At 46.2% G+C, this 25,554-nt stretch overlaps 1 protein-coding gene across 1 annotated transcript in view; it reads right to left on the reverse strand.

Moving 5' to 3' along the window:
• Positions 1-25,175, reverse strand: part of St6galnac5 (ST6 N-acetylgalactosaminide alpha-2,6-sialyltransferase 5) — a 168,462-nt gene extending 143,287 nt beyond the window's left edge. The window contains exons 1-2 of the mRNA XM_028879173.2: positions 24,916-25,175; positions 23,953-24,192 (exon numbers count right to left, since the gene is read on the reverse strand). Coding sequence (XP_028735006.1) covers positions 23,953-24,192; positions 24,916-24,930 — 255 coding nt within the window. The 5' untranslated portion in view covers positions 24,931-25,175. The remainder of the gene's footprint in view (positions 1-23,952; positions 24,193-24,915) is intronic.
• Between the last annotated feature and the right edge of the window lie 379 nt (positions 25,176-25,554).

Here is a 25,554-nt window from a genome sequence, read left to right on the forward strand (position 1 = left end):
ATCCGGAGACAGTACTCAAAGTTCTAAAAAGACTTTTAAAGGGATTTCAGCTGCTACTGTCACAAAGGATCAAGAAACATGTGAGCTATATGACCAAGACAACAGAGCTCTTGTTGAATGAAAACTCACTCACAGCCAGCTCCAAAGGCCTCTCATTCCCATACCCTTCTTTCTTGGTTTATGTTATTTTTATCATCAGTTTCTGAATGTGCCATAATTAATCTTCAGGTTCCTTGGATTTGGTGATAACTTGTAACAAAAGCAATTAATAATACGTGGTGACTATGAAAGGCACATCATCATAGACAGACTCGAATTCTTCTACCCCAAAGGGAGCTTTACCCAACACTTAATATAATCACCATGTAGAACTCGGGGCTGAAGATGGTCTCAGTACTGCCCTCTGGTGGTAGGTATTGGGAGCGGACATAGGCAGATGGCAGTCCTGTTTGGGAAAAGTCCTGAGATGCTGACCAGGGTGCCATGATTTGCAATTGACAGCTCTTATGATGCTGAGCATGGAAGAAGCAACTCTTTGTGACCCGCGAATAGTTTGTGGCTCTGTTGACGGGATATGCAACTCACATTTTCATCAGATGTAGATGATTAATATACCATGAACACTCATTCCAACTAATCCGTCTCCTCACACTTTGCATTCTAAACCACAACTTTTTCTTATTTGAGACGACTTCAGGACAAAACATCTACTAACCTGAGAGCTACACAGACATCTAAAGAGGCTAAGCGCTCATTAATTATAATCATCTTGTTTGCTGGAATGCTGGTGTTCTGAGTGAACAGTAATCCATAGGACTCATCACAGTTGATTATCTGAGTTACATCTCAGATAATATCTCAACAAATTACATATTAAGTCATTAAAAATTCATTGACAAATATATTTATATGATTTTTATCATTGAGTAAGAAACAGGCATTTAAGCAAAGTTATTGTAATTCTCAAAGTGTGAAAGGGGTTTGGAATGATCATTTTCTGGTTTGTTCACTTTTGAAGTCAGAGTTACCATTTTCCTGCTTTCATTTCCTTCACGTTGAGTCTGTTCAAATGCTTTGACGAGAAATCATGGAAATTAGGAAAGTTTTAGAAAGAAACAAATAATTGTGTCCTTTTTGTGTCAGACTTGGTAAGTGTCTTCTTTTGCAAAAGTATATTTTAATACTGGGTTGACTGAAAAGTGAGCATTTCTAGCATGTTGTGCCTTGCATGACCCTTAATAGATGCTATTAGGGACCTAAAGTCTTGGCAACACTTAGAGATACCAAAATGGCTCAAACAGGTCTCTGTACTCACCCCAGCCCAATCTGCTGCTGTTAACCCTGGAAGATATTTTGTAACATTTTAAAACATTGGGACTAATTGTTGGAATGTCACTCATGAAAACGAGCTGTTGAAAGATGACATCGTCAAGAAAGTAGTATTTCTCCTTGAGCATCATGACCTCCATTGGTGCCACAGCGAGCCTATGGATTCCATGAGGAGGCCCACTGGGCACAGCCGCACACAAAGTCCCCTTGCTTAGAGTCCCCTTGCCCCCCCTTCTGTGTGCCCTGCGCTCCCATGCTACCAGATGGCAGTACCTACACTTTTGTCACAACCCCACACAGGAAGCTGCTTAGGAGCCCCGAACACTGCTGCTCCAGGGGTGGGGCCACAAGGGGGCGTTCAGGTCAGACCAAGAAGTTTCATCCAGTCATCTCCAAACTGACTCAGCAAAGTGCAGAATGTTTTTATGACAACAGTTCAGTTTCTGTCTAAGCTTCCGGGAAAGTGATGAGCAGAACATCACAGATCTGGCCTCTCCTACCGAGGTCTGTCCAACAGCATTGACTGGAACTCCTTTCAGCGGTCAAGGAGAATTTAAAGGCCTAGCGTCTGGGGTGGATTTGAAAATGTTCACATTCCTGGATGATGGCCATAGTTCAGGGTTTGAAGAAAAGCTGAATGTGAGTTGCATCTCCTGGGTGTGGCTGGCACTTCCTAAGCTTTGGTGTGCCTGGTTTTGTAACACTTTCTGATTACATACTCCTAGCACTTCAACACTCCTGTGGGCCGGGTACTGTTACTTCCCAAAGGATATGAGGGAAACTGAGTGTCAAAACCAATTATGCATATGCAGTGGGTGAAGATCTGATTCAGTCTGCTCTGTCTCCAAGCCAGTGCACTTCGAGATCACACCAAAATCCTCCTCATCTGGTTTTGATCCTTCAGTTCTGAGACAGCACCTCATGATGCCACTCAGGTCTGGCTTTGACTAAATAGTCTAGCCTCAGCCTCCCAAATGCTGGTTACAGATGTGCATCAGGGGTTTCCCCGGAGCCTTCTGTTGCTAGTTTTTAATTAAAAATTTATTTATTTATTGTGTGTGTGTGTGTGTGTGTGTGTGTGTGTGTGTGTGTGAGATGAAGGCCAAAGGTCAACAACTGAACTTTGCCTCCTCCCGTCTTATTTTTTGAGGCAGGGTCTCTCATTGAACCTATAGCTTGCAGAGTTGGAAAGGCTGACTGGGGGCTGGCTGGACAGCTTTCCCAGAGATCTACCTGTCTTTGCCCACTCAGCACTGGTTTTATAGATGTATATCTGCAGGCTTGGATTTGTTTTTTTCTGTGGGTCTGGGGATCTGAACTCGTGTCCCGGGGCTCACACAGCAAAAGCGGTTTCCCCACGGAGCCATCTCCCCAGCCCTACCCTTTTCAATTCATCTCTTCCGGCCTTTTGTGCTTCTGTGTCTCAGCACACCGCCTCGTCTTTCTCCTATGTGAAGCTGGAATCTCTTTCCTCCCGTTTCTTTCTCTTCCTTGGCTTCCCTTCCTTCAGCAAATGTTCGCTAAACTCTTCCTCCAGGCTAAGCTGCCTTCTGAGCACTGGGTCTCTAAAGAAACGCCATCCCGAGGGGAGACTACATTTTCTTTTCCATTGTGAGATTTCTTATGCCTGCCAAAAGTCTAGGTATAAATTAAAGAGTGAATGCGTCAATGATATTTAGAATGCAGCCCCTGCTGTCTAGGAACCTCACATGCTTGGGGCTATGGTGATAAATCTGAGCGCCCCAGCACAGGATGTTTGCTATAGAGAACAAACAGGTTATGGTGAGCAAGGGACACACGTTAACTCATTCTGGGGAGCTGCCTATGAAGCAGCCAGCGGCACTCACGACCAAACTGCACATTTAATCCCCTCCCCTTTCTTTGCAAAACTGCACAGACCGAGGTGCGAAAACTTAACAAGAATGATTTGATTGTGTGTGCATGCTCACCATGTTTACTTGACGTTGCCTAGAGAACTCTTTCCTACAGTTACTCAGTGTGAGCCACCAGTGACATTCCTTCTTAAGAAACACAGACAGCGTATGCTCCTCATCACAGCCTCTGTGCTCCAGCCCATGCTTGCAAGCTTAACTGAAGAGTGAGATTAATTTGGGTAGAATATATCCAAATCATGTTAGGGCTAGGGAGATAGCTGGATCCATAACGTGCTTCCTGCACAAGTTGAGTCCTCATAACTGATGTAAAAGCCATGGACACATTGGTACACACTTGGATACAACACACACTCATGCATCCACATACATACATACACACTTACATTGTCTATCATCCCAAATTAAAAGTTTGAGATGCACTTTTGTTCCATTCCTATTCAAAACACACAGAGATGGCACCAGACACCAGATTTATCCTCACTGTCTACAGGAAACAGAAAATGTCTTCCCGAGTAAATGGAACGTCTCTGTGACTAAGGTGTGAAACAGTCCCAAATATGGCTCTTTCTGCCTAACGTCTACCTCAAGGTGTTGCTACTTACTGCAAAATCCTATCTTTGAACATCCACATCAAAAACCAAAGCAGCCCTGAACAACCCGGCATCAGTGGAAGTGACAGTCTGTCTCTGTCCGTAGTAGCACTCTCTCGGGAGCTGTTGTTTGCGAAACTGTCACACACTGGTTGTGAGATCAAGGTTCTTACAAACATGATCTCAGAGAGACCTGAGGGATTTTACAACCTTCCCACTGCTTACACAACAGTGCACAAACTGTTCCTCGTCCGTGTAAAACAAAACACGTCTCATTCTCGATGGTAAAGCGTCTGCACAGGATCTTTGGAAATGGCAGCTGGTTGTTATTTCCCATGATAACCAGGGTGAACATCAGCCTTATGATCTCTGGTAGAGCTGGTGATGAGATGTGTGTCTCTCTGTCACCCCCATTTCTACCTCCCTACTTTTCTATCTCTAAGTTACTTTGATGAGAGTGCTGTGAATGGGGTAAAGGAAGGGACAGCTTTTCAACAAAGGATGCGGGAAATTGGAGAGTTGCGCACAGGAGACTACAGGGAAACTCCCTGCATATCACATATACAACTAACTCAAAACAGATCATGCATCTTAAGAGGCTGAAACCATAAAGCTATAAAATAGAGGAGTTTTCTTCATAATATTGGTATTATGTGATAGTTCTTAAATCTAGCACTAAAAGTATCAGTGAGAAATGAAAACATAGATCAATTATCATTACAATCAAAAACTTTGTGATCCAAAAGAAATCAAGAAGTGAAAAGTACAATTTATAGATAAGATAAAATAATTTACAAGTCATATGACTTCATATGGGACATGTATCCAGAATATATAAAGATGTATAACTCAACAATAAGAATGTGAGTAACTCTGGGGCTGCAGAGATGACGCAGCAGCAAAGAGTGTGCTTGTTGTACAATTGTGAGGACTGTGTGTGGGTCCCAGCACCCACACACAGCACTTGTGGTGTCTGGCACATGCCTGACTTCCAGCTTCAGGAGGATATGTGGAGCTTGCTGGCTTTCAGCTTAGAGGAGAAAACAAGAGTCCTAGGTTCAGGGAGAGACCCTGCCTTGGAGGAACAGGGGGAGAGCAATAAAGGCAAGACACCAGATGCCCATTTCTGGCCTCTGTGAATGCAGACATGTGAATATGATCACATACACACACAAACACATAAATAAGTACATTTTTAAAATGCAAGTAATTTAATGGAAAAATGTGCAAAGAATATGAATAAATATTTCTCCAGGAAAGACGCAGAAATGGCCAGTGTGCACCACAGTAATATTGTGCATCACAGAAACTCAAATTGAGTCAGAATAAGGGTTGGGAGATGGTTCAGTGTTCAAATCCCCAGCGCTTACATAAAAAGCTAGGCATGGCCACATGAACCCTGTGATGTAGGGAGCAGAGACAGGAGGGTCTCTATGGATTTTCTGGCTGCTGGCCTAGCTGAGAAATAGAGAATGCAGTGAGAGACCCTGTCTCAAGGGAATAATGTTCAGAGTGATAGAGCTTGACACCTGGCATCCTCCTCTGGTCTTTGCACAGAAACAAAATCCATCTTTAACCTTACAAAGACTTAAGAAAATAAAGTCCATAGGTACAAAAATAAAATTTATATACATCAGGAGACACTGTGGAAAAACTCTCAAGGCAATTTGAATTAAGATCTAGAAATGATAAATAGGATTATTAAAATACTTCAGGATAAATGTGTTCAGCAGACTAGACACAGCCGAATAGCAAATTGAAAGAACTATCAGAAGAAAGTGCTCAGAATGTAGCACAGTGAGTCAAAGCACTGTAAATCGAGAACAAAGGAGAGCTGGGTACTGTGGTAATGTGTGCAAATCCAGCAGGTGCTGCCTGAGTGTCTGAGACATCTGCTAGGCTTCCTCGAACTCATAACTCAACAACAAAAATAAAGTAATGCAGAGATGGCTCAGCAGTTAGTGCACTAAATTCCTGTCAGATCAATGTTCAAGTTCACCAGAGTTAAACTGCTAAGGTCTGAATTAACCGGAAGGAAGACAGAGTCATTTATTAACTGGTTTGTATGTCATGGTTCAGATCTAAAAATGTCCCCCAAACTCATGCTACAAAAGCCTAACCTTGAGCACAGTAATGCTCAGAGGACTAGCCTAAAGGAAAGTAATGCTCAGTGGACTTGCCTTGAGCACAGGAACAGTCGGACGACTAGCCTGGAGTACCTTATGCTCAGAAGACTAGCCTTGAGTACAGGAATGCTAAGTGGACTAACCTGGAATGCAATCATGCCCAGAGGACTAGCCTTGAGCACAGGAATGCTCAGAGGACTAGTCTTGAGCACAGGAATGCCCAGAGGACTAGCCTTGAGTACATTATGCTCAGAGGACTAGCCTTGAGCACAGGAATGCCCAGAGGACTAGCCTTGAGTACATTATACTCAGAGGACTAGCCTTGAGCACAGTAATGCTCAGAGGACTAGCCTTGAGTACATTTTGCTCAGAGGACTAGCCTTGAGCACAGTAATGCTCAGAGGACTAGTCTTGAGTACATTTTGCTCAGAGGACTAGTCTTGAGCACAGGGATGTTCAGAGGACTTTCAGGACAACAGCTGATAATGTAGACTCTGACCTCATGCATGGATTAACCCATGGTGGGCTCATAATTGGAGTAGAATGAAATGGTGGGAAAGGAGGAGGCAGAGCCTAGTGGGAGGACATATGACTTCGGAATCATGCCTTGAAGAATTATATCCTTTTCCCGAGTTCCTCCTCTCCTCCCCCCTCCTCTCCTTTGCTCCTTGGTTGCCAGGAGGTGTGAGGCTCACATTATGGAATCTGAAACACTGAAGTGTGTGTGTGTGTCGGGGTGGGGGGGGGAGGCATTCAGCAAAGGCTCAGGTGATTGGGAGAAGTTGCACAATTTCTGCTGGGCACCCCTATAATTAAGCACTGGGGAGGTAGAGAGCTGGAGGATGCGGAGTAGTTGAAGGTCATCCTCAGCTATACCGTGAGTTCCAAGACAGCATGAGCTACATAAGAGACCTCAAAAGGCACACAAGGATGCACACCACCCACTAGAAAGAATATGTTCAAGGGATCTGCTGCTGAACCTGGTGGTGATGGCTAAAAGTGACATTGCATTTTGAAAATTGGTTTCAGAGTTGATTTTATGTGTTCTGACCTCAAAAGTAACTATGTGAGATAATATATGGATGAATTAACCTGATTTAGCCATTCTATATCATACACAGATATCAAAACACTGTGGTGTTTATGATCAATACATACAACTTTTATTTCATGATTTAAAAAATAAAAATGCTAAGAGTTGTTGAGTATACACATTCAAATTTCAAGAATGTTATTTAAAAACAGATAAGCATGGTGGCCAGAGGTTGATGCCAGATGTCTGCCTCTATTGCCCAGGTCTCTCTCGGAACCTGGTGCTCACTGTTTCTGAAAGACTGGCTAGCCAGTAAACCCCTGGGTCTGCCTGTCTGTACTCCCACAGCTCTGGGGTTACAATTGTGTACCATTGTACCTGGCCTTTTAAAAGTGTGGCTGTTGGAGATCTGACTGCGGGTCCTGGTGCATGTGCATCAAGCTCTCTACCCACTGAGCCACCTCCCCGGCCCTCAGCTCTCTACCCACTGGGCCACCTCCCCGGCCCTCAGCTCTCTACCCACTGGGCCACCTCCCCGGCCCTCAGCCCTTTCTTTTTTAGGTTGCCTTGGACAGTGTGTTGCCAGAACAACAACAAAAACAGCTAAGGTGGCTGTTTAATGCACAAAAACTGAAAATGATGAAAACAGACGACTTTTGATAACCCCCGAATTCAAGCAGCACGTTGTCCATTTTTATCTCATGATACTTTGATTATTAATCAAAAAGAAAAGGGTGGGAGAGTTATTCTGATCAAAGCCAGAAGTTGGATGAAACCTTTAAAGGTTGAAAACCTTTCTTGAACAATGATGTAATTACTGGGGAATGAAAGCAATTAGAATGTTTGTGGCTCTCCATTTATACTTTTGTGTGGGCTTTTCAAATCACAGGGACAAGCCTAGACATGTGCAGGAAGTAAGTACAAAGAAGTCATACAAAAAAAAAAAAAAAAAAAAAAAAAAAACAAAAAAAAACCAAAAACCAAACCGCTAGCTGGGGGCTGAAGTGAAGACATAGTTAACTGGTGGATGCTTATTTCACGTTCACAGGGCTTGGGTTTGATCATAGGTACTGAAAGGGGGAAGAAGGCAGCTACCAACTAAAGGAAATCTCAGTGGCTAATTTAATATCTGCAAAACAAAGCACAAACCCATTCCCACCTTAGGAAGTCACATCATATGCAGCGTTATCAACACTCTGATCTCAGCACTTGGGAGGCCAAGGCAAGATGGCTATGAGCTTTTCCCCACTCCAATACTATGATTTACGAAAATTATTCATCTGAGACCAGAGTTGGCTACAAAGAGAGACTTATCTCAAAACCAGACAATAAAAGAAAAAACATATACTTATATCAGCACTCAGAAATGCATTCAACGCAAAATAACGCAAAAATAAATCAAGATGGTGCCATTATTTATCTCAAAGTCGTGGGATCTGGAGAAATTTTTCTTTCTGTTTTTTCCTTACATTTAAAATTTTTTCTTACATTTTAATATGGTATTCAGATGAAGAAAAATAGTGCAATAATTAGTTTCTCTTGGACTTTCTTATTTCTCTTCTTGTTGTGCATGTCCTCAGTTATGAAGATTAGAGACCGAGGTGCCACTGGGGCCTTGAGAGGGAGAGAAGGGAAGAGGGAAGGAAGGGAGAAAGGAAGGGAGGGAGGGAGGGAGAGAGGGAGGGAGGGAGGGAGGAAGAAAGAAGTGGGGTGGGAACACTGACTTCACTGTAGCATCATTCTCAAAAGGTGGACACGATCCAAGTGCCCATCACAAAAGGGCTGGACAAGTGTGCTCCGGTAGGCTATTAGTTCTTAAGACCACACAAGGTGTGATATATTCTACAACACGGATAAACCTTGGAAACATTTTCTCGAGCACTCTTTGGGGAGAGGCATCTCTCAAAGGCTTCACGGAGGAGGTGTCTCTCGAAGGCTTCACAGAGGAGGAGTGGTACTCCTTGCTCTCCCACCTTTAGCCTCGTAAAGGCAGACCCTCCCTACATGACACACATTGGAAGGTTCCACTTATATGGAATATTGAGACTAGGCAAATTCATGGAGATAGAAAGCAGAATTGAGGTTTCCAGGGATTAGGGGAGGGAAGGGATGGGCTGGCTCTATTGCTTCATTATCTACAGAGTCTGTGGTAGGGTGAGGAAAATTTTGGAAATAAGTAGCTGTGCTCACTGCTCAACACAGTACATACAGATAATGCCCGAGAATTCTACAGGTAAAATGATGGAATCTACAGGTGTTATTACATATTTCACCACAATAAAAGCCCTCCCAAAGAAAAAATGGTAAGGATAAGTAATTCTTTAATCACATGGATAAAAGAGGGCTGGGACAAACAGAAGGCCTGCTGAACTGAAGAGGCATTCTGCAAGTCCCAGGCTCGGGCTAGCAGTCCCTGGCCATTCTGCTGTGTGGGAGAGGTGTTCCCAGTGGCTCTAATGTCAGACTTTCTCTGCCCATGGACTGAAAGAACATGCCTTCTGAGACTGTGTCACATAAAGATATGATCACATAGACTAAAAGCAACACAGAAAGGTCACTCATTAAGAAGGTAAAATTACAAATTATTGTTCTGTGAAATTTCTGTCTAGGAAAGAAAGCAGCATCAAGTACTCTGTCCTGTCTGGATGGCTGTTTTGAGTTGTATTGTTTATGGAATGGATGGGACTGGAAAGATGAGGTCCAGGAAACAAACAAGCCACTCACCTACTCCCTCAGCTCGTCTTCATCTTTAGCAGTGTTCTGGAAGTGCCACATGATGCTACCTCTGGCTACACCCCCAAAGCAGTTACTCATTACCCAATGAAATTTAAAGAAAAATGCCAAGAGGGATGAAAAGATTCCTGGGAATGATTTATGAAATTTAAATTTTTCTTCAGTTGGGAAAATGGGTGGGGTGAGAGGCAAGCAGGAAACACAGCCTCAACTGAAGTGTCTGAGGGCTGACGGGCACAGGGAGAGAGGAGTGGCCGAGGATGCAGACACCTTCGGGGCAGCCAAGTGGGATCTTCAACTCAAACACCAAGGCTCAGCCACTCTAGTCCAACCCTAACTGAAATATACTTTAGTGTAAAGCTACTGAATGAATTATGTCCATTCAATACCCTCCCTAGTACCAGGATCACTTCATGCTGGCAAAGCATCACATGATGACCCTGTATAGTCTGCAAAGTTGAATAAAAGATTGAAATACCTGTAAACACCATCTACACACATTTTGATAGGTATGAAGACTTCCAGAAGGACATGCATTAACATATCAAGAGTAATTATGTCTTAGTGAGAAATTCGTGGAGAAGCTTTGGTTTCTCCTTTATCTTCTGTCATGTTGCCAAGCGCACCCACATTTCCTACCTCGAAGGGAGTGATGTTCATTTCTTCAAAGTGAGCACCCTGCCTCTTTTTCCTTATTCATACTTTCCAACAGAAGGCGCTCTGCACGCAAACATGGTCCACAGGAAAGATCTGAGTGAGCTGCCGCTGAGTTTGGGTGTTCAGTAAGTTGGCATAGAAAGCCAGAAGATACATGGAGGAGCACCTGGCTCCATTCTACCCTTGAGACTTTCCAGAGCTTTTAAAGTTCTGTGGACTCATTAAGAAAGGTTCTTTAGGGGCTAGAGAGATGGTTCAGCAGTTAATAGCACTGCTTGCTCTTCCAGACCACCCAGGTTTGGTGCCCAACACTCACATGGCAGCTCAAAACGGCCAATCACTCCAGTTGCAGGCATCCAAAACCCTCTTCTTGCCTCCATGGGCTCACAGACATGCAAAAACACCATGCTCATAAAAATAAATTAGTAAATAAACAAATAAAAGGTCTTTTACACTGGACATGGTGGTGCACACTTGCAATCTCAGTGCTTTGAAGGTGGAGACTGTAAGATTGCAAGTTCAAGGCTAGCTTAGGCTACCTGGTACGACTTCGTCTTTCAAAAGAAAAGATGACTGAAGTAGGTCGTGAACAAGATTAGGGGGTGTGGTAAGCATCTGGGTAACATACAGAGCCCCTCTCCATAGTTACAAGTGGTCTTTGACTTGCAGACCATCCGGTGCTGAGGTTGTAAACCCTCCTACCCCCTCCCTGCCCAGGGACCTGGGGGCTCACTGTAGACCACAGTCACCGTGCGGCTCATTCCAAAGCAGAGCCTCCTTAGTACTTTGTGGGGTTTGGTCACTTATTGATCCTCTAGCTTGTTAATACTCTATTATCAAACAGGATATCAGATCATATTCAAATATAATAATGGCCAGGAACTGTGACCCCCCACCAATGATTCAGAGCTTACGCCAAGACACCCTTATTGGCATTTCTAGAGAGTGAGCAGCATTTTCTAACCGTCTGACTGCAGAGCCTCTCAGCTAACAGGAAAGGGGCTAGTGCTCTTTCGCACGGTCCTTAATTTTGGTCCTGTATCTAATTATAATAACTTTGCCAGTGTCGTCCTTTAAGAAGAGGATTTTCTGAGAGGGTAGGCCATACAGACTTCCTGCCTGCTATGGTTTGGATGCCAAAGGCTCCCTGCAGGCTCCTGTGTTTGAATGGTATGCTCCCTTAGGAGCTGGGCCACTGGGGTGGGCCTTGAGCCTCATAGCCCAGCCCCATTGTCTTCAAGGTTCTGCCTCCCAGTTCTGCTGAGGTGTGGGAGAGGTCGTGAGTTCCAGGCCCAGCTCCCACTCCCTGGGAGCCCCTTGGTGCCATCTTCCCAGCCATGGGAAGATGAACCGTTTCCCTAAGTTCGCTTTCTCGGCATCATTTCTGATTTTAGAGCTAGAAATTCACCCCATGATAGGCCTACACCACACTACGCACAGCTCTGGGCCCGGCCATGACTCGTGGAGTGTAGATTTGTGGCAGATACAGCGCCAGGGTGAAGCTTCCCTCAGTGTGACTGTGGCTGGAGCCATGAGAGTGGGAGTTCCCACGAGTTCCCATAATCCCTGCCCCCTTTCTGTGTTCGAGAACACATGCAGACCATTAGCACTTTTCTTGTTCAAAACTTGTACAAGTGAAGAAGAATGGAACGACAGGCTTTTTGAGCTTTGGTGTGGAGTAGGAGCTTCAGGTGCCTCGAGACACCTCGCAGATATTCCTGCCAGCAGCCTGGCAGGTGCAAATTGCTGAGACACTCCAAATATGGGTCCCATAAACCTGCCATTCATTTAAATGTACAGTATGTGTTTCTGGTTCCAATCAGATGCTGTTGGAGGAATTAAGATCCAGGCTTGCTCTTGACAAATTTTACGTTACTTTATGGCCAATTTCCTTCTGATGCGACGAGAATGGAACCCTCTTTCCTTTCCTTAGATGTTGTTAACAAAGGTGATTTCAAAGAATGGTAATTGTTTTCTCTGTAGCTAAATGGGAAATGAGGGCAAGGGAAACTGCCCTTGACTCTGTGATACCTACGCCTGCTAAGATTTGCTATGAGACAAAAATCTCCCTAGACAAGAGTGAAGTCTGCCTACCCCACTGGAGAACGGTAAGAGCCCCAGAGGATCTTTATCCCAGATCTTCCTGGTTCTGCTGCAGGTGGGCAGTTTCAGGCCCATCGTCACCAGCATGCATCGTGGTGTCTCTGCAAACAGCTTGCTTCAGCCCTAACCAGAGCATCACTGCTTCCTGTTCTGCTCAAGTCGGCATGTGGCATGAAGATGCACAGTGAGGTTCAGAATTAGACAAAGTTGAACTACCATCTGGGATCATCCCGAGACTCTCGGCAGCCACTGAACCACAAACCTTCTGCTGTTGAAGAAGCTGTGCTCTTACCGAGCATTCTGGTGGCAAGCTTAGAATCTTGGCACAGACAGACCTGAGTCATCTCTGTCCTCGGACTGCCAATGTTGCTGACTCTGACCACAGCGCTAGTTTGCTAGTTTGAGCAGCAGTCCTACCCTGTAACCAAGAACTACTTTCATCACATTATCCCAATTCCAGAATGATGCACCCGAAACACACATCTGAGGTAAGTTGTGTCTGCTTCACAAACACTTTCAGGACAAACCCAGCCGCTGAAGCATGCTCAGTTTCCTATCCAAACCTCCACAGCTACTTGATATCTATTTCTCTGCCTTTCCTGCTGGATGTAAATTTCTCAGAGTTGAGGGATTGTGCTTTAATTGTCATGTGCTGCCTCCTGGGCCCCACACAGTATGGTCCAACTAAGGAATGAATGCATATTGTTTAACCACTCATCTAGAAGATGAGATCCAAAACCTAGAAGATACAAGAGCTCACTACTAGAGAGCCTGGACATGACCTCTTGCTTTGACATCTGGTCTACCATTCTAGAAGGTTCATTACTACTGGTCTATATTTTCAAAAGACTAACAAATTAAGGCTAGGTATGTGAAGTCTTTCTGGACTCACTTATCATCTTTGTCCATTCGTGTGATTAATTAGCCAAATTTATTCAAATATCTTCATAATATGTATAATCACAGTCAGACTCTGCCTACCTAGTACTCAACAAGGATTTCCTGAGCTTTGATACATATGTGACTAAATTACATTCAAGAAGGTAGATGAGGCTGGGAAAGGTAATGAAAACCAATGGAGATACTTGGCGACCAAAGGTGTACATGCTACAAAGAATAGCTTAGCACTCACTAGGGTATAATGATAATATAGCCACACACAGTGAGTGGAATGACATTTCCACCAACAACGAGGTACGTATGCTATGGCGGTTCCATAAGAGAATATGGCCAGGGCACTGTGTAGTTTTGACAAGTACACTCTGTGATGTATGCAGAACAACAGAATTCTCAGGGTCAAGTGCTGCCTGACTGTACTTATCCTCTTCTGGGCGGGGGCTGGGTCTTTGTGGATGAGATGAGGTGACTGATATGGCAGTCTGAAGGAACATCTCCTTCTTTTGCATGTAGGTTATATCTGGGGCAACTTTAGAGACGGAGGCTGAGCCTGGGTCTTAATGAAGAAGTAGGTCTCTGTCTGGCAAAGTAAGAGAAGAATATTTCTTTTTAAGATGTGTTTCTAATTTGAATTGTGTATATGTGCCTGTATGTCTGTATGGGGTCATGTGTACCTGAGTGCAGTTGCCCACAGAGACAGGAAGAGGGTGTCATATCCTCTGGAGCTGGAGTTGCAGGCTGTTGTGAGTCACTTGGTGTGGGTGCGGGGAACTGAACTTGAGTCTTTTGCAAGAGAGTGGCTGCTTTTAACTTCTGAGTCATCTCCTGCCCCTGGAAGGGTATTTTCTGCTGAAGGAACAGCAGGGACATGTGAATGAGCAAGCTGTGCTCCCAGAGTGTGTGAAGCCTGGCCCCAGGAGAGCTGTGGGGGCCAGGCGGGGGACGCTCAGGCAGATCCTGTTGCGTCTTCCTAAGTATGTGAGCTAGGTCCTCTAAGCAATGGGCAGGCGCTGCAATGCGAGCTTGCAAGGAGCATACGTCAATCTGTAAGTAGAAATGCAGTACCAGTCAGCTGAGAAGTCCCATATGTGCAATTAATTTTCAGAATATGCTTCTTATAAGAAATAATTGTTTAACTCCCGCACTTCAGACTGAGAACTCTCAGCATCTGCCTGGTTCTCAGACACTGCATATTAACTCCATAGCCACAAAGAGAGAAAATAATAATAATAAAGTTTTCTTTTCATGCTGAGCTACAAAAACTGTCAAGGTTAATTTTCTCCCTCATAGTTTTTAAAAGGTTTCTTTGCTGCCTGGAGTACTTCCGAGTAGGTATTCCATCTCAGAGGTTAGGGGAGGCCGTGGGCTTTGCAGAACACTGTCCTTCAAACTCTTGGTGGGCTTAGTCTCTAGATGACGCCATCTTCCCTACTGGGGGAAAGGTAATGGACACTAAATGAGTGTCCAGGCCGTAGCATGTCTGCATGCAATTAAACATGACCTCCCTTGGCTTGATTACCTTGTATGCTGGTTAATTTTTGTCAACTAGACACAAACCTAGACAAATCTGAGGCAAGGGAACCTCAACTGAGAAAAAGCCTCCATCAGATTGGCTTGTGAATGTGTCTGTGGGACACCCTTTCTTCGTCAATGATTGATGTGGGAGGGCCCATACTGCTGTGGGCGGGGCCTCCCCGGCAGGAGGTCCTGGTTGTCTAAGAAAGCAATCTGAGTGAGTCTGAGTCGTGGAGAGTAAATTAGTGAGCACCGCTCCTCCATAGTCCTTCCTCTGCGCCTGCCTGAGTTCCTGCCTGACTTCCCTCAGTGACTACAGTGTGATCAGGGCCACTTAAGTAGATTAACCCTTTCCTTCCCCCCAACCAACGTGGTTTTGGTCAGTGTTTTATCTCAGAAACAAGAAGCTAACTAGGACAGAAATTTATATCAGTGAGTGGACTATCGGTGTGACAGACTTGACTGTGATGATTTGGGGATAATTGTGGAAACGTTTGTAACTTTGACCTGGAAAACACTGGGTGTTCAATGCTTAATGGCCTAATGTTCTGTTGGAGCTGACAGAGAAATGCAGGTGCTGGAGGCCTGGCTTCTGAAGTTTCCGAGGGTTTTAAGCAAAGTCTATCAATCATGGTTCTCTGTGTGTGTACGAGTGTGTGATGTGTGTATGAGTCTGTGAATGATGTGTGTGTACATGTGTGTGATGTGTGTGTAAGTGTGTGGTGCGTGTGATGTGAGTGTGTGATGTGTGTGTGTGTGGTGAGTGTGATGTGTGGTGATGTGTGTGGTATGTGTGTGTGTGATGTGTGTGTGATATCTGTGTGATGTGTATGTATATGTGTGTGAGTGTGATATATGAGTGTGTAGTGTGTGTGAGTGTTTTGTATGTGTGTGAGTGTGTGGTACATATAAGAGTGTGTGTGCTATGTATGAGTGATGTGATGTGTGTGTGAGTGTGTGGTAGTGTGTGAGTGTGTGGTATGTATGTGAGTGTGATATGGATGTGAGTGTGTGATGTATGTATGAGTGTGTGATGTGTGTGTGTGTGGTATGTATGTGAGTGTGTGGTGTGTATGTTAGTGTGTGAGATGTGTGTGAGTGTGTGGTGTGTGTATTAGTGTGTGAGATGTGTGTGAGTGTGTGATGTGTGTGTGAGATGTGTGGTGTGTGTGTTAGTGTGTGTGATGTGTGTGATTGTGTGATGTGTGTGTGAGTGTGTGGTGTGTGTGTTAGTGTGTGTGATGTGTGTGAGTGTGTGGTGTGTGTGTGAGTGTGTGGTGTGTGTGTGTGTGTGTGTGAGTGTGTGGTATGTGTGTGAGTGTGTGATGTGTGTGTGAGTGTGTGGTGTGTGTATGAGTGTGGGCATGTGTATAGCACAGTGCACACAGGGAGTCAGAGATCAGTTTTCAGGAATCGGTCTCACCCTTTCTACCTTGTTTGGATGTCCCTTCTGTCTCTGTGGCTGTACACACATGGCAGGCTGGCTGGTCCCAGGATCTTCCAGGAAATTCTCCTGCCTTCTCCCTCCATTTGGGATCACAGATGCACGCTCCCAGGTTTTGTGGGGGTCTAGGAGATCAACTTCAGGCTTGTATAGCAAGCAGCACACCAAGTCATCTCCCCAACTCGCCTCAGCGACCAGCTCGCCCCAGCGACTCCTCACAGTGAAATCTACTCTGAGTTGCAGATTGTTCCAATTACGTTGGTGCCTTGTATCCTGTGTCCCTTTAGAATAGTCATGGCAAACACAGTCATTGGTGGAAGACCCTTTTCAACTATCTGGAGGCATATTCTCATATTCATTTCAGAATAATGAGATGTTTAAATATTTATTTCTTCCCAATAACTGGGTAGGCCTAGGCTCTTCATTTTAATAAATTCTGTCCAAATAATGGTGAGTCACTGCTTAGAAGATATTGGCCCTGGACCTCCTCATTAAATGAAGCACATCAGGCTCACACTTTGTCCCCAGCTGCCACTAGCCGTGACCTTGGGCAAATCACACAACTACTCAGGAATGCCTTTTGATAATTTTTTAAAGTTGCCTGTGTAACTCAAAAGTCCTGAGTATGTCTTAAGAGATCTGATTAGTTCAAGAAGGTAGAAATGAATTAACTACAGAAGTACAAGTTGTGGTGGGAGAAATTGGTATTTATGACATGAAGCTAGTCCTCTACAATAACTCCAAATGGTCAGACACTCGACACAGGCTTATTTTAGAAGGAATTAAAAATATTTACATAGACCGTGTTTAGTTGACAAGTATTTACTGAAGCCCCAGGCATCATGTTAAAACCTAAAATATAATGGTACACACAAAGAAAACACCCTGGTCTCCAAAAGCCAGCTGCCCAGCAAGGAGTCGGACAGAGTGAGCATTTCCATTCTAGCTATGAAGTCAAAACGTACAGCCTTGATCTAGCCTGGCCTACATGGCAGGGAAGGCTTGCCTGTGTGGGGGCTGTCTAAGCTGCCGACACACATCCTGTGATTTTTTTATCTGGGAACACACAGTAAAAACATTCTTTTGTCCTATGCTGGCCTAAGTGAGACGGGGGACTGTGTGGAAGAGAATCTGAACACAGCCCACAAATGCCATCAGCACCCACATTTTGCCTGATCCTAAGTGCACTGACTTACAAGGGAATTCTTTCCTTGCACCAAGTTCAAGGGCAGAGGTAACACTATTGCCTAAGAGATAAGCATTCATTGTCTCTCTACGCTTAGGGACCTATGCAGCTTCTGGAAGAGTACATAGTATGGAGACGCACTGGATAACTCCTGACCCCTTTAATCTCCCTCCATATCAATATTTTCAGGGCAGGAATTGCCCCTGCTGCTGCCTGGCCTGAGGGTTACGGACCTGCACCTTTCTAACAGGTGTGTTAGTTCCACAACAAACAGCAAGTGCTGGCTGCTGGCCAATGAAATTGTATCCACACTCTCCAAACAGAAGGTATGGGGTTTAGCTTGGATATGATGCTAAGTACATGCTACAAAGGAAGTTAAGCCATTCAGGAGACTGTCTCACAATCTTGAACGTAAAAATCAGTCCCCTTCACAGCAGTTCTGATACCCATTTTATTTACTGACTAGTTGTCGGAGCCTGCACCCACCACAGTCCATAGATGAGGTTAAATAATAGAATGGTGGTTTTATATGCTTTCTACTGGAGAGGAGGCTTTATATGCTTCAACTGTAATAACAGTATTTGGTCCAGTTTCTTGTTGGAGCAAAAGCACGGAGCTGCCTTCTCTGAGACCGTGCTCCTTGGATGTCTCCTGCTCTCGAATTATTCAGCCCGGCTTTATTACTTAACTCCTCTCTCTCCTTTGTCTTTCCTCTCCAAGGAGATCAAAGGCCCTTTGAGGGTAGGGATTGTATTCTTCAGTGCCCAGTTCTGAAACTGGTAGGCCTTCAGTGAGCATTTGTTAGGGCCTGCAATTAGTTCCAAACCTTCAGAATGAACTGCTACAGGACATTGTGATGCTAAGATACTTCTAACAGCAGTTCCCCAACTTGAATATGTACAAGAATCACAAGGAAGCGTGTTAAGTGGATTCCCACATCTTGTTCCCAAAGATTCTTGTTTGAATTTTTTTTGTTTTTTTTTTTCTTCTCCACAGATATACTTATAGTTGTTATTTTTTTTTCCTTGCAAGACAAGGAAAAAAAACAAGGCCTACAAGGGCCTTGGGCCCACACTTGATGTCTTCTGTGGGGAAAGCACTGATGTAAAGTGGGGTGCTCAGCTCTGCCCCACATTCTGATTTCTTTCATTGCATATTTATTGTGCACCCACCAGTGCCAGGCTCTGCTCCCTCCAGTTCCTGGAATTCATTGGTTAATAAGGTGTACAAAGACTTTATTGCCACAACACTAGATTCTACTTAGAGTGGACCTAATAGGAAGCTTTAAGCCTATTTTACACAAGGAAAGCAAAACAAAATGCGCCTCATTAAAAGATGACATATGATCTGAGGACTGTGTGACAAGAAAGACTTCAGGGAGCTTCCCATGGGAAGGAGGGCAGGTCCTGAAGGAAGAAACTTCAAAAGGAGCAGGCTGAAGTCCCTCACCAAGGACAGGAAGTTGGAGGGATACTGGCATTACCTCCAAGGAAAAATTGCTACCTGTCACAGCAATGTAGGGGTTAGTATTTTAATTATTGTCAGACAAAAATTTCTCCTGTAGTCATATTGTTAGAACTTTTAAATTAAAAACTTTCTATTTTTATTAGTGTGTGTGTGTGTGTGTGTGTGTGTGTGTGTGTGTGTGTGTGTACACGCACACATGCGTGCACTGTGGTTCACATCTAGAAGTCAGGGGCAGCTTGTGGGAGTCAGCTCTCTCCTTTTACCAAATGGGTCCTGAGGATGGAACTCAGGTCATGTCAGCAAGTGCCTTTTCCTGCTGAGCCAGCTCACCAGCCCCCGTTGTCAAAACTCTTTACTCACAAAAGCTGGTTGACCTCGTGACTCCCTTTTGCTCTGTAATTTCATCAGTGTTGGCAGACTGAGTGTGCTAATACCTGAACACTGAAAATTAGCTCACTCTGAATTTTCTGGACACTGAAATGCTTTATCACTGATTGGATTACTCAAATGTCATCAAATAGAGCTTAATAAATGGTGTCAACTTATTGCTAAGAATTTATAGTCTTTCTAAAGAGGGATCCTTCATGCACAACTTTGAAATGAGTTATAAGACAACTTTTTCTCTGGATTACTTTTTAGTTGCTGAATTGACTTGTCCATATTTCCAGGGGACATCTGCATATGAATAGTAACAGCACAATCACCAAAAAGTATCAAATGACCCAGGGCCTGAGGAAGGAACACACAAGGTCCAATCATGTGGTTGGCATGTGGCAGCCCCGTCCCTAAGGCTGCTTGTGAAGTGCAGAGACAGCTTGAGGGCCTCAGCTCTCGCTGCCACTCACTGTCCTTTTCTTAGCCTTTGCAGAAAAGGGCAGGGCAGCTGACAGGTGGGTCTTCTGTGATAAGAGCCTGGGCCCTGGGAATGGCAATCAGCTCAGGTGTGATTCAGAAGGACTACCAGATGGGAAATGACTTTATCTATCCAGTAAGATCTGGACTAGAAACAGAATTGAGTTCTCTGTCTCCGTTCTTGGTGTTGGAAGACTTGAGTTTTCCTCTGACAGCGGCTTGATTGAATGTGGACAGAGAGAGAGAGAGAGAGAGAGAGAGAGAGAGAGAGAGAGAGAGAGAGAGAGCACACAAGAGAAAGAGAGAGCACAAGAGTGCAAGAGAGAGCGTGCACATGTGTGTATATGTGTGTGTGTGTGTGTGTGTGTGTGTGTGTGTGTGTGTGTGTGTGTTTATGCATCTATGTTTTGTTTGGTTACATTATGCTACGATACTAAATAAGGGAGTTTCCCACGGATATGAAAATTGGTTTCTCCTCTTGTCCCTGGCCAGTTGTGTTAGCCATCAATGGCTTTCAGAACTGACAACCCAGAGAGTAATTTCTAACTACAGATGCAGGGGCTGCTGTGTCACCCAGTGAAATGAGTTGGGGGGAAGAGAGACTGGGAAAGAGGGTGACTACTCAACAGAGAAGCAACTTTCTTCATGACCATGAGCAACTGAGTGGCCTTCTGTGCGTATAGTCATGCCAGGATTACAATTCCTAAGATTTTGTCTGTGAACAAAGGAGGAGAGCGAGAGGGGCCTATGGCCAGGCAAAAGGATATTTTAATCTTAACATGCACCGGCTTGACTTAGCCTATCACTTAACAAAAGCACACAATGATTCAATCTCAATAGTAATTTAGTCCACAGTCATAGGAGACAAGACTACCAATGTAGACAGATTTGTAAAATTCAGGTGCTAGGGATTAGGGCCACCTGTTGATGTTAATCTTGAAGTTATAATGTTAATTCCATCATGTAACTGAACATAAACACTACACATTTATCAGTCTTTGGGACCTCGAGCTGTGAGATGTGAATGGTTACCTACATAGTACCTGCAACTCTCTCAAGGCTCTATGAATCAATAGCAAATCTAGTGTCTGCTGGAATTCTGATTCAATATGCAGGAGCATATGCTTTGTGGTCGTCCCCTCAGTGCATCTAATTTTTCTGAGGACTGATGAGAGAGAGTGAAGAAGGAAAAAAAAGTGTCATGTGGCAGTGTGGTGAGGACAGGAAGCCCTGCCTGAGGGAGACTGTGGAAGATCTCAAGCCAAACTGAATGCACCAGCAGCTTCTGGGTGTTTATAGGAACGTGCACCTCAGATGGCCACTGGCAGTGGGAGCTCTGTCCACCTGCTGGCTGGAGCCACAGGAGCAGTAAAGAGGGTCACCAAAGGCCGTTTGAGCAGGTTTGCTTTAGCTTCTTGGGACAAAGGGACACGACCCCCTGGTGTCAGCACACCCCGGCACAGACACCCCCTGGTGCACAGACACGACCCCTGGTGCACAGACACACCCCTGGTGCACAGGACACGACCCCCTGGTGCACAGGACACGACCCCCTGGTGCACAGGACACGACCCCCTGGTGCACAGGACGTGACCCCCTGGTGCACAGGACGCGACCCCCTGGTGCACAGGACACGACCCCCTGGTGCTCAGGACACGACCCCCTGTGCACAGACACGACCCCTGGTGCACAGGACACGACCCCCTGGTGCACAGGACACGACCCCCTGGTGCACAGGACGTGACCCCCTGGTGTTCAGGACGTGACCCCCTGGTGTACAGGACACGACCCCCTGGTGTTCAGGACGCGACCCCCTGGTGTTCAGGACGTGACCCCCTGGTGCACAGGACATGACCCCCTGGTGCACAGGACACGACCCCCTGGTGTTCAGGACGTGACCCCTGGTGCACAGGACACGACCCCCTGGTGCACAGGACGTGACCCCTGGTGTTCAGGACGTGACCCCCTGGTGCACAGGGCCTGGGTTTGCACTTCTTGCTTTGCTTGGTGTCATGGGTGCTCTGGTGCAACCTTGGAGTGGGACTTGTGAGATGGGTTTCTTTGCTTTTACCCTCCCTCCCTCCCTCCCTCTCTCCCTCCTTCCCCCCTCCCTCCCTCCCTTCTCTTTTCCTTCCCCCCTCTCCTGCCTCTTCTGAATTTTTGACACAAAATACCCTATGTAGTAACTCAGCCTGACTTCATACTTGTCACTCTCCTGCCTCGGCCTGCAGTGTCGGGTTCACTGATGTGTACATACCACCATGCCCTGGGAGACAATGGTTTTCTAGGGTGAATTGCGTAGATATTGGTAACTGAGATAGAGAAGACCGCCTTCTGCCAAGAATGCCCACTCACATGCAGCATTTCTTAAAGCGTGCAAAGGCTGTTGTTCGCCTAGTCACACAAGGCTCCGCACACTGAAACTCTCATTCGCACACCTGTTTACAGGAGCAGTTTCCGAAGATGACTATTAAACTGGTAGTCCTCCTAACTGGGGCAGTTGACACTGGGTTACAGAAGGAACGGATTATCTGGAATACCTTCCCATGTCCCCAGAGCTTGCAGGGTGTTGCTCAGACATTTCCTGATCAGGAACATTTCCAAAATTTGAGATAGGCTCCCACTAAACAACAAAGGTGAAAATCCACCACCACACTTGGTTTGTCACATGCCAATGACCCCCCCACCCCCCGAATGCCACATCCATCCCCAGCCAGAAGTCGGGGCTAGACATCCCCACACTACAGCCCTTATCAGCAGCGTGCACACGCAGACCGAGCATGTAATCAATCAACAACCAAGGCAAACCGAAGCTGTAATTGCTAAGCCTCTGCTCTGGAGTTGTAAGCCCACCCCAAACGGCCTCTTCCTCAGCCTCTTCCTGTTCATCTCTCTCCAGTCTCTCTAGTACAACTTTCATATTTTCAAAGAAATATTCCTTGCTTCTTCCAGAGGATGTGAGCTCCCTCCTTGGTGCACCCCAGAGCACGGTTTGTAACCAGCACAATGTTGTCTATCAGTGTATCTTGCTACACAGATCCCAGGATAGCCTTGTTTTCCCCGGGCATTCGGGGCAGGCAAGCAGAGTCTTGCATGGCATCCCTTTGGGTTCTTCTCCTCTGTGGCATTCTACATAGCACAGGTGAGTGGCAATGTTTTGATTGTCACTTAAAGTCTGACTTACTCATGTGTGACAAGAGCAATCTTCTCACACAGAGGGAACATATGCAAATACTACTTTGGTTCACGATCATAAAGTGCAGTAAAATACAAAGTAAAAAGAGTTGAGAGATTTCAGGCCATCTTCTAGGCTTATAGGCATGGAATGGAAGTGTTTTTTTTTTTTTTTAAATAAAAACACACTAGCAATTTCAAATAATCACAGATACATTTAAACTGTATTAAAATATTTTTGGAATCAGGAAACTTGATTGGTTTCTCCCAGAGGCTTCCTGCACTGAAACCAGAGATTTATTAGTCTAAGGAAAGGAGGCTCAAATTTAAAGGGGAAAAACCCCAGCTTATTAATTATTAGCCAAGCCATGCAGTAGCTTCCCGGAAGGCAAAGGAAAACAGGCTTTCAAGCCAGTGGGAGCGGAGTATGCCTGCAGCCCTCTGTGCCTAGCAGAACTGGGCTCCCCAGGGGCTGGGGCCTTTCAGCCCAGAGCAGTGCCCAGCAGAGATCAGAGGGGAATCTGCGGACTGAGCTGTGGGGGCTCTTTCTTCTCCCCTCTGTCGGTGTAGGAAGAACCATGGGGCTGGTCCCTGCACCATTCCGGATTCCTCTCACCCGCGCAGGGCTTGCCTGGAAAACCCTAGGCTCCAGCAACTGGACATCCATCTGCAGTTGCTTTTACCAGGACTCCGGATTCTAGTCCAGGATCATTGGTGTTTGGGGTCCACTCACCTCGTTCCTATTCCCTGATGAACTTTGCATCCTTCTCGGAATAGCAATTCATAGCTAGCACACAGCCCTCCCTGCCCCAACTAGTGCACACTACCTTCCAGCCTCCGAACTAACACCTTCTCCCGTGCCTCACCGCCCCAGGAAAGAGGAACGAAGGGTCAGGTGTACAGGGTGCCCAGGCCGAGCTGCGGTGGGCAGGATGGCGCACAAGCTGTCACCTTGTGGTCGGTTACGCCGAGGTATCCATCCAACTGCTGGTGTCCGGCGGGGGCGGTTCTACGTGGCTGGGGACTGCTCTCCACTGGCTGCCCGCTGCCAGCAATCGACTGCTGTTGCTGCTGCTGCTGCTGTTGCTGCTGCTGCGGGGGCCGCTCCTTCTGGCTGCCGAGGCTGCTGTACACGAGCAACAAGCTGGTGCACATGGTAGTGAGCACTAAACACACTGCCAGACCATGGTGCTGCGGGCGGGCGGGCGGGCGGGCGAGAGAGAGAGAGAGAGAGGGAGAAAGACAGCGACTGAGCGTGCAGCCGGGAAGCTAGCCGCTCCTATTGACACCACGCGCAGGTCCCGGGCAGCCGAGACTCCCGCAGCCAGGGAGCAGAGGTGACATGGTCCAGCACACCTGCCAGGGATGTCCCTGTGTCGCTGCTCACAGCCCGCCTCTCACAGTGGAGGGCAGGTGGCGCGCAGTGACCCGCGGTGAGGGTGAGCGCGCCCACTGAGGGCATTTTGGGGAGGAAGGTCTGGTCCCTACCTAAGCTGCTGGGATCCCAACCCTCTGCACACCATCTCTTCTGGGTCCCTGGGGCTTCCCGCAGCGATCCCCGCTAAGTTTGAAATCCGACAAGGAAACCAAGAAAGTCGATGATGGTCCCTCCTCCCCGCCCCTCGCCCCTCTGAGTTTGTGCCCAGCAGTCGCAGCGGGGCACCCTCCTTTCCGGAGAGGTCAGCCTGCTCTTCTGCTCTCCAGTCGCCCCTTAGATCACTCCATAAAGATCCAGGAGCTCAGGCATCTCCAGTGCTCATCCCGGGTTCCAAGCCAGGTGGAAAGTTGTCACCCATGACAGGTGACCTCTTGCTACAGGGCTGGGCACCCGGGAAGGCTTCTATGGGCATTCCCCGGACACAGAGCCCCGGGGGTCCTTGCCTCTGCCTGGCGGAGTTGGAACAACAGACTCACCATCAGGGTCTTCATTTTGAGCGCCTCTTTTGTGCGGAATTCTCAGGCAAGCGCGTCCGGAGCCACTTTTTCTTGGAGGCTGTCCATGGTGGGTGATGGGGCGGAGGCGGCTCGGATGCTCGCCTGGCGGCTGGCGGGCGGGCGGCTGAGCTGGAGCAGAAGCCGCGGGACCCAGGAAGCGCTGCTGTTGCAGAGATTAGAGGAGAATTAAAACTGAGCCGGACCCTCCGAGTCTCTCAGCGATCCACACACCGCCGCCTGCCGCCGCCTGCTGGGTCCTAGAGTCCTCTGCAGTCCCCCCTCCCAGCCCCCAAACCATCTTTTCAGTGAAGTGGAATTTCTGGGGCGAGACAGTTAACCGCAAGGGTGTACCCATTTCTTGGTTCGGAGGTTTGTTATCTTTTTATGGAGCCGTCAAGCTAAAAGGACTCAGAACCCAATTTGATCCTGAACACGGTGGCCATCTGAAAATTTACTAACCAAATTTTCAGTTTTGTGATTTTAATAAAAACAAGTTAACTTCCCAAGCGTCAATAGATTTATATTTATTTGCATTTTCTGTTTACAGTTTGGTAAATGTTATCATGGAATTGTTTTCCTGAAAAATCATGTCACTGCAATTTCTAGTTGTTTTCAAAT

This window comes from Peromyscus leucopus, chromosome 6, assembly GCF_004664715.2.
Source record: "Peromyscus leucopus breed LL Stock chromosome 6, UCI_PerLeu_2.1, whole genome shotgun sequence".
NCBI classification, from domain to species: domain Eukaryota; kingdom Metazoa; phylum Chordata; class Mammalia; order Rodentia; family Cricetidae; genus Peromyscus; species Peromyscus leucopus.